General features: G+C 39.5%; 1 protein-coding gene across 1 annotated transcript; it reads left to right on the top strand.

The window, feature by feature from the left end:
- Positions 1-472: 472 nt before the first annotated feature.
- SRSF6 (serine and arginine rich splicing factor 6) lies at positions 473-5326 on the top strand. The gene is made up of 6 exons (XM_026682458.2): positions 473-728; positions 1199-1347; positions 2708-2829; positions 2959-3167; positions 3717-3800; positions 3908-5326. Exons 1-6 carry the CDS (start codon positions 622-624, stop codon positions 4260-4262), a joined length of 1026 nt encoding a protein of 341 aa, XP_026538243.1. The 5' UTR covers positions 473-621; the 3' UTR covers positions 4263-5326.
- Positions 5327-9515: the final 4189 nt, after the last annotated feature.

The following is a 9515-nucleotide window of genomic DNA, read 5'->3' as shown; positions in this document are numbered from 1 at the left end:
TCACATTTCCTTCTCCTCCAATGCGATGTAGGTTCACAGATATCACCAGAGGCCGGAATTTACATCTTGACATCATGTTGAGGTTTTTGCGACATTAGTTTTGTAACGTGTACAATTTAGATGGATATGTGAGTTGAAAAAGTATGACTGTCCCAAAGTCACGGACCAAACTTTCATCGCCGAGTTTCCCCAGGCTTACCACTTACCACTACAAAACAGAGGCTGAGTTATGACAACCTGTTGTGCGACCCCAGCAATTGTATATGATTCAACAAACCTAGCTTTTCAAATTATGCTTAATTACACCTAAAGCTAAGCACCATCCCAAGTCGAAAATGAAGAAGAGGGCGTGACACGTTGAACACGCGCAGTTCCTTGACATTCCTCTCTTCCTATCAGATCTCGACGTCTCCGAACGACGCTGATAGTGGCCTACGGTCATCCAAGACTCCGCCCACCAATATAAAAGCCTGCCTGGGGGCCGGCCGTCATTACGCTACGGAACAGGCCGTAACTATCAGCGGCTCTCAGGACCGTTTTTCCCGCAACTTGTTTTCGGCTCTTACATCTATCCTTTCCCCCCTCCCCTTCCCCTCCTCTTTCCTTTTCTAGGTCGCGGGGATGCCGCGTGTCTATATTGGCCGCTTAAGTTACCATGTGCGGGAAAAGGACATCCAGCGTTTCTTCAGCGGCTACGGGCGCTTGCTGGAGGTCGACTTAAAAAACGGGTGAGGAGGGCGAAGGCCTAGCGGTTTTCTTTTGAAGGCTCGTGGCGCGAAAGGTGGTGGTGGGGGGGAGGGAGAAAGTAAGGCCTAGCGGGTTCTGTGGAGGCTCGTAGCGCGAACGCCGACCGGAAGGGTTACTATTTGGCGCGAACCGCTGGTGGTAAAAAATTGCCCGACCGCGGCAGGCCTGCCATGGCTTCCTCTCGGGCCGCGTGGCGTCGTGTTCAAGATGGCGGCCGAATGCAGCTTCGTCTCTTTTGTCCCATTAGCGGGCGCGGGGTGGGGTGTTGTAAAGCGGAGGCTTATCGCGGTCGTGCAAATAAGCAGCCTCTCCACATAATTCACGCGGCGGAGCGGATTCTCGGGCCGAATCGCGGGCGTCCCTTAGAGGGAACCAGGGGGTGGGGAGCCCCCAGCCTTGATGGCGCTTTCTTTCTCCCTTTTCTTAACCGCCACGCCCCTCCTTCCTGCAGCTACGGCTTTGTGGAGTTCGAGGATTCCCGGGACGCCGAGGATGCCGTTTACGAGCTGAACGGCAAGGATCTCTGCGGGGAGCGGGTGATCGTCGAGCACGCCCGCGGCCCCCGCCGCGACCGGGATGGCTACAGCTACAGCAGTCGCAGTGAGTGTGGCTCCGCTGCGGCCTCCTTAGGCGCGCGGGGACAGCGATGGGTCAACGGGAAGAGGAGGAGGAGCGCAAGTGGGGCGAGCGGAGGCCCATAAACGTGGCGGAGGGTTTGGGGGTGGGGTGGGGTGTGAAACCTCTGGTAGAGGAAGATTCCTTGGATCTTAATTTGGAAAGAGGGGTGGGGTGGTTAACCATCCTTCCTGTCCGAAAGGAGTCGACATTCCCCCTCGGGATTTAAAATTGACGTTTTCTTGACGGGGATTGGGCATTTTTGGTGCAAATGGCGTTCATAAGTGCAGAACCACATAAAAGGGGGGGGCATATTGGGAGTTATATATACAATACTCACTGCTCTTAATTAAACACATTTGGCACAAAGCTTCCAAAGAAGCAGGAAAGCGAGTGGGAAGTTTTTCCACCACCTAAAGCTGTTCCTTAAAGTGGTCAGGACTATGCCTTAACTTATTTGCTTAGAAATTGGAAGAGAGATTGTAGCTTTGATAGAAGGCAGCCATGTTAATTTTGGAGACAAAATAAACAGCTAATGCAACACCCATTTAATTATCTTTCCTACAAAAAAAATTGGCTGCATTTGATAGAACTTTTTATAATGGTTAAGAGCAGTAAGGTAGACCTATTTTGGTTCGGGGCATGGTGGGGGATGGGATTTCTTGCAAATTTGTATGTTTTTTTGAAGTTGTTGCATGTTCAATTCAAATTTTTTAACAAGTCCTTGATGTTTCAATTTAAAAGTGACCAGTGGGGCTGAGGCTGTGTCCACTGAGGCTAAGATGACTGCCTTTCCTGATTGGCCATGGCTTTTCCATACATTGTGTGACCCTTGCCCTATGACCCTTTGGCTGACCTTACCGGAAGCCATGACGACAGCAGCCTTTTGCCATTAGACGCAGGGTGATGGTGAGGATTCCAAGGGTTAGACAAAACTGGTTAAACTGAACTAGGTGACTGTTACCTTGCGTGTGTTGTGGCCAAACCACCACCATATACCTCATACTGTGATGTAAGTACTTAGTGTAATCTAGTAAACGTTTTTGTAAATGTAGAAATGCATGTAATCAGTTAAGTTTTATATTTTACAATGTTCTGTAAAATAAAACTTAGCGAGGTAAATCTAATAAAGGTGCAGTCACTCTCTAACAGAGTTTAGGAGCACAGTCTTGTAGGATTTTAGACTTTGATTTGCCTTTAATATATAGAATATGGCGAATTAAAATTTTGTTGAAGGATTAGAAAAATAAAGTCCTACTCCTGTAAATACAATTTATAGACTAGAGTGAACTGACCTACTTGCTTTTCTTATAAGGCCACTAACTTTTATTTTTGTATGATAAAGGTGGTGGAGGATATAGCAGTCGGAGAGCATCAGGAAGAGATAAATATGGACCACCTGTTCGTACAGAATACAGATTAATTGTTGAAAACCTTTCCAGTCATTGTAGTTGGCAAGATTTGAAAGTAAGTTAATATAAAAATATTTTCTAAAAAACCAACTTTACGTTATTTTTGGTACATGTAAAATACAGAAAAGTTTCTGAGTTCATGGAATCTTAAATTTGGGCTAAATAAAGATTTTATTTATTTAAGGATTTCATGAGGCAAGCAGGTGAGGTAACCTATGCAGATGCCCATAAAGAGCGAACAAATGAGGGAGTAATAGAATTCCGTTCTTACTCTGACATGAAGCGTGCTTTGGATAAATTGGATGGTACAGAGATAAATGGACGAAAAATCAGGCTAGTTGAAGATAAGCCTCGATCGAGCCATAGACGATCTTACTCCGGCAGTAGATCAAGGTATTTATATAACTGGTGTTTATTTGATATGAAAAATCCTTCAGGATTAAACTATACTGTGGTAGCACAGTAGTTAGAACTGCAGGATAATTCTAACAGCAGTTTGGCAGTTCTTACCAGGCTCAAGGTTGACAGCCTTCCATCCTTCTGAGATCAGTAAAATGGGGGCCTAGATTGGTGGGGGCAATATGCTGACTCTGTAAACCGCTTAGAAAAGGTTTTAAAGCACTGAGAAGCAGTATATCTTAAGCTATTGCTATACATTTTGTTGTTTTAAAACCACTGATGTAGTCTTTCACTTGTTTCTAATGCATCAGATACACTAGAACATTCAGGAAATAAATTTTACGAAAAATCTGTCTTTTGCATAGTTTTTCCAAGCATGGACTAAAACGCTATTCATATGTGTAATAACATTTTGATGATTAATACATTTTGTATGCGTGTAATATCACATTTGGAAAATATATTTATGTACTTGTACTGTATAATGAAGAAAAAGAATTCTTGATTCCCTCACAATGTTTATTTGGAATATACTCTCTTTAGATCCCGTTCTAGAAGACGATCACGCAGTCGAAGTCGTCGCAGCAGCCGGAGTAGATCCCGTAGTGCCTCAAAAAGCCGATCACGGTGAGGGCGTGTATTATATTAGATGTTTTACCATTGACAGTATATTAGATATATTTAATAATACCTTCTAAAATAAGCATAATTTAAGAGTGGCTTTTTTTTTTTAGCTCTAAATCTAGGTCTCGGAGTAAAGACCGATCACGTTCCAGATCAAAAAGTCGAAAATCTAGATCAAAGAGCAAGTCAAAAGTGAAATCTAGCAGAGGTTCACGATCAGGCAGCAGATCCAAAGAAAAGTCTCGGAGCAGATCCAGGTCTGTGTCTCGTTCACCTAAAGAAAATGGAAAAGGAGAAACAAAGTCTAAATCAAGATCACAAAGCAGATCTCATTCCCGTTCTCCAATGCAGCATCAACCTGCAAAGGCTCATTCTGAGTCTCCATCCAAAAGAGATGTGTCACGATCTCATTCAAAGTCACGTTCAAAATCCCGTTCACGGTCAAGATCCAGTTCACAAGATTAAGATTGGAGCTATTATGCGATTATGGAACATTGTATGGTCAGCCAGAAGTCTTTTTTTAATATTAGTATTTGGTTACCTGTTTGATTTCAGAAAGGAATGGTCTTGTTCACTAAGTAAACAAGATAAAACATTTGAAGTACTTAAAACTTTCTGAGATGTGTACAGGAATATCAGTAAAAAAAGATTTTTTTTCTTTTGGGGATAGAAATTAAGACAGGCTTTTTTTTATTGGAGCCACAGCTGGAATAATACGCTGGGGAGTGGAAAATGGGTTTTATATACAATGTTGAGTGAAGATTTTGGAAATGGTAATATTCCCTAAATATTTCCATTATTTTAAAATTAATGAAGGTTTTATGAATTATGGCTTTCTTCTAAAAGCATAGAAGAGCTGTATTAAACAAATCAAAGATGCCTGTAAAGCTAATCCTGGAATATACATTGGAATATTTCATTGTGCTGTACCATAAGTTACTAAAAGTAACCCATTTTTCGTTGTGTTATGGCAATCTCACTTAATAAAAACGGCTATCTCTAACTATGCATGGTATAGTTTTGCCTAACACCATAAAACCAATAAGTGTTTAACTCATTTGATAAGAATTCCAAGTGCCAGATAACAATTCCCAATTTCTTCATTAATTTTGCAGTTGCTTTTTCCTGAAAAACAATATTACTTGATCTAAATTTGATAACATTTTGGAACCCAATGTTCCTGCATGAAATCTCCCATTGTACAAGCAGAAATCCACTCGAGTAATATATTCTTTTTCTTCTGCTATAGTCTATCACATTCTTTTCTCAGATTTTGAAGACATGGATGGCTACAGTAGAAGGAGTAATTATTTCCCTATTTTCTACTACTAGAAGCAGCTTGATTAGTGAAAAATTCTAAACTGTTAGGATTAGGGCTCCAGTTAATCTAAAATAAGTATATGTGAGGTGAAATCCAATCACCAAACTTACATGTAATCAATACGTTTAGTAAAACAATACTAGTACAATCTTATAATCTTTATACAATGTGTAGTTTGACTTGTATGAAATTAAATCAGTGACTCAAATGTTTGTGTCAGTGTAACTTTATTTAGTAGATAGTATTATACATTAGATTGATTCAGGCAAAATTCACTTGATTGTGAATAAATGAGAAAGATCCATTATGATCTATCCCATATTGCAATTACCTTGCTGCTTCTGTAGATTTCTTTCAGCGTTAATACGGTAGTGACGGAAGTTTCTCATTTTTTAGATTATTACTGTTGCAATATATTCTACAAATCGGGGGAGGGTTGCCTTAAAGTCAGTTTTTAACGCTTGTTAACTGCCTCTAGTCACTGCAATTTTATCAAGTTTTTTTCAGAAGTGGTTGCCACTGCCTCCTTCCTAGGACTGAGGCTGAGAAGCTGGCCCAATGTCACCCAGCTGCTTCATGCCTAAAGTGGGACTAGAACTCATAGTTTACCAGTTTCTAGCCTGATTTCAACCATTATACTAGATTGGCTTATTAGTGTCATCTTGTCCTGTTCTTGAATTATTTTTCTGTACTCATTGGAAATGTTAAGCAGCCCTTGCTTAGTTGCAAGTTTTTAAACCTATGTAATGTATATTTCAAGCTTCCAATAAAAATATTTGTAGTGTCATAGAAGTCTTAACTTGGTTGTTTTCTTGCAGATATTTCATTATCCAAATTAGGTAACATCATAGCAATAGCACTTAGACTTGTATGCCACTTCATAGTGCTTTACAGCACTAAGCAGTTTATAGAATCAGCATATTGCTCCCTCAACAATCTGGGTCCTCATTTTACTGATCATAAACCTTGAGCAGGTCAAGATTGAAGGAATTGAATTCCTGGCAGTGAGCAGGGTTCACCTGCAATATTGCATTCTGACCACTGCCACCAAGGCTCTGGTCCATGCTAGACTGATGTTAGCTATTTTGGGTCATGAAATATCTGCAAGAAAACAACCAAACTAAAAAAAGCACCAAGCCCCCCCCCCCCCCCAAATATTTCAAGCTGGTTTCTAATTAAATGTAATTAAGCAGCTCCTATTCAAAAAAATGTCTTTGAACAAAAACTCTGCTAATTGCATCCTGTATTGTAATGCAGGAGAATTCATAATAGCAAATGTTTTATTTTATTCTTTAGCAGAGAAACAAATTGAAGTTACAGAAGGGCTCAAAAATCACTCTTATTATTTCTGAGATGTTTAGGGATTAACGTAAACAGTGGTCTGTTTATTAATTTGGTTCATTATGATAGTTAATTGCCCTAGTTTTCATACTTGTGAAATTGGAAACATTAGGATGCCTATTTGAAGGTTGTTCAAAAACTTGTGTTGTATTTGAGAATACTACCTCTGCTCTCGGTAGTGAAAAATAGAAATTTGATCTACTGGTATTGATGTTCTTTTCTCTTGATATATTCTTTAGACAAAGTGAATATCCCAGTACAGGTAGTCCCTATTTAATGGGCATTTGTCAATGTTTGTTCAAAGTTACGATGGCACTGAATAAATGGTGCTTACAACCGGTCCTCAAAATTCTGGCTGTCTCAGCATCCTCATGGTCATGGGATTGCAATTTGAGCCTTAGGCAACTGGCTTGAACTTAATGATGTCCTGTGGTCTCATGTTTGCCATCTGCAATTTTTCCTGCTGGCTTCCCAGAAGCTAAATCAATAGGGATGCCAGGAGGAAAGGTCACAAATTGCTCCTGTAAATCATTCTCACCCTCCTCATTTCACTGCCTGCTCTGCCTTCTGCCACACCTTGCCTGCTACCTTGCAAGCTGCCTGTCCTTGTTAAGCCCAAGTGTTATGTTCTGCAGAGAACATAAGTGGTTTTGTAGCTATTAGCCCTTCAAATATTACATAAATTTGGAGTTACTTATGATTAAAGGGGCCTAGTTGTCAGGAAAGGTATAAATATGAAGTGGAATGTTACCATCTTAAAATATAAAAACCATGGTTTCTAAATTTGAATGGGTGCAACTGACCTACCTACAAATACAATAGAAGGTCTTTGGTGAAGACCTCCAAGGTCCCTTCCAACTGTTATTCAGTTAAATAACCAAATTGTTATTTAACAATAACCAAATGTTAATACTAATAATACAATACAGTTAATACAATATTAACAAATAATGTTAATACCAAATAATGTTAAATTACCGAGTGCAGGGAAAATGTGTGTGTTGCTTTTATCAGTTTGAGGAATACTGCTAGAGAAGAGCCATTTTCCTAATTTTCTAATCTAATTCAAGGAAGGTGGACTGGTTTTAAATCAGTTTGAATTGATAGAATTTCCTTCATCTGAATACTGTTATAGGGTAGGGTAAAGACCATGAATCAGGATTACTGTCACCCTTGACAATTTTTGAACAATATAAATTTGCAATTGACCGTGTATGTTGGGGTATTTGGGCAGTATATACCAACCCTTTTAGAATTCTTAAGATGGAGAAGGCTGTTAAGATAATAGGTCCAGTAAATAACACTTCCCATATATGATGTTCACTGTTTAAGCTGTATTTAATAGATTTATCTATTGCTTAGATGTCTCTAGGTAGATTTCACAACTTACATTAAAAATGCAATACAAAGTATAAAAATAATTGCAATCCAATCAACAATTGTGCATGAAGATAAGCTAAATTTTCTCTGCTGGAATATGATACCACAGGTTACAGTTAATCCCTAAAGACTTTCCATTTAGATGTCAATGGATGTGCAATAAACTCTTAAATGCTAATTCTAACGTTATTTCTATTGCAATGCAGAAATAGAATTAGGTGAAAAATAAAATGGGGAACATCCCTTTGTAGCCAAACTCATACAGCAGAATCAGTGTTGAGTAGCTGAGGTTTCTAGGAATGGATTCAGTCATTCCTTTGTCAAATCATTAGTTATCCTTGCCTTAATTCTCAATGCATTATTGATTTACAAAATAGTGTGACAATGTAAAATAGTCTGGAAGCGTTAGAGCATAAAACGTCAACATAAAATTTCAGTAGCTTCCCTGGCATCACCTTGCACATCTAGGACAATACAGATTTCACCCATCTTCAGTCTCCCAATTCTGAATAGCTGGCGGGGTGCATAGATGCACTCCATACATTAAGTCAATGAGTTGCAATAACTTAAAATTATTTAAAGTGACAAATAGAACAGTTCACGCAGAATAGGATTATCCACAAATGCTACACGAGTGAAGGGATCAAATGTTTCTGGGCTCTGTAGAACCATTTGCTTGGCTATTGTGGGAAAGAAAATCAGATCAGTTAAAGATTATATTAGATTTTTTATGCTTAATCAAAGCCACCAGACTAGAGATTCTCAGTCATCCAGGTCATGGTTGTCCCAAATGTGCTTTTTCAGGAGGCAACTGGACTTTCTTGGTTTTTTTTCCATTTGAAGACATTTCGCTTCTGATCCAAGAAGCTTCTTCAGCTCTGACAGAATAGTAGGGAATGAAAGGATCCTTCCATTCCCCACTATCCTGTCAGAGCTGAAGAAGAAGCTTCTTGGATCAGAAGCGAAATGTCTTCAAATGGGAAAAAAGTCCAGTTGCCTCCTGAAAAAGCACCTTTGGTACAAAACCACCAGACTTTCTCAGGGTAGGAACAACTACATTTAGTGTAATTTCTGGTTGTCTTCTATTACTAGATGTGCCCGTCCAATTGCACAGATTTTAATAATTGAAATTATAAGAAACGCAGCCTGGCAGCCAGAGGGTGGCATCTTGAGAAAAAAACTGAAGGAGGCCATTTCCTCCCTCCCTTTCACTATCCTACCAAGTACCCCTTATCAACTTCAGGATCAGCTTCAGAAGCTACATTCCTGTTTTCTAGCTGCAACCAAGAAAGCAGTGTGGATGTCTTCAGAGCTCAAAACTAGCATTTTCTTCAGAGTTTTTAACAAGATGAGATTCCCCACAATGTAGCTGCCTACCTTTCTCTTAGACAGATGTCCAGAGGATAGGTTGTCCATATTTACAATTAGACGTGCTACATGCATCCTCCACATTCAGATTATTTAAGAAGATGAATTGTGCTTTTAAAAAATAGAAAAGTGAACCACCTATCTTAATATCTACGATTATAGCCTATGCTTGAACTTGCCTCTCTGTTTAATTTCTGCCTCAGCAGAGACAATGACTTAAAGTGATCAAAGAAAAATCTGATTTTTTAATATACTAACATATTGGGGCGAGGGGATATGGTACAGTTAAGCAGAGTCAAGCTCTCTGT

The sequence above is a fragment of the Notechis scutatus genome, chromosome 3, assembly GCF_049901735.1.
Source record: "Notechis scutatus isolate UNSWTSFEM ecotype Mainland chromosome 3, rNotScu1.2, whole genome shotgun sequence".
Lineage (NCBI taxonomy): Eukaryota > Metazoa > Chordata > Lepidosauria > Squamata > Elapidae > Notechis > Notechis scutatus.
This window is presented reverse-complemented; position numbering and strand designations above follow the sequence as displayed.

Excerpts from the sequence above, each read along its gene's own strand:
- SRSF6 (XM_026682458.2), top strand. The coding sequence starts at position 622 with ATGCCGCGTGTCTATATTGGCCGCTTAAGTTACCATGTGCGGGAAAAG. Across the intron at positions 1,348-2,707 it reads CTACAGCTACAGCAGTCGCA|GTGGTGGAGGATATAGCAGT; the intron begins GTGAGTGTGGCT and ends TGTATGATAAAG. Across the intron at positions 3,168-3,716 it reads TACTCCGGCAGTAGATCAAG|ATCCCGTTCTAGAAGACGAT; the intron begins GTATTTATATAA and ends TACTCTCTTTAG.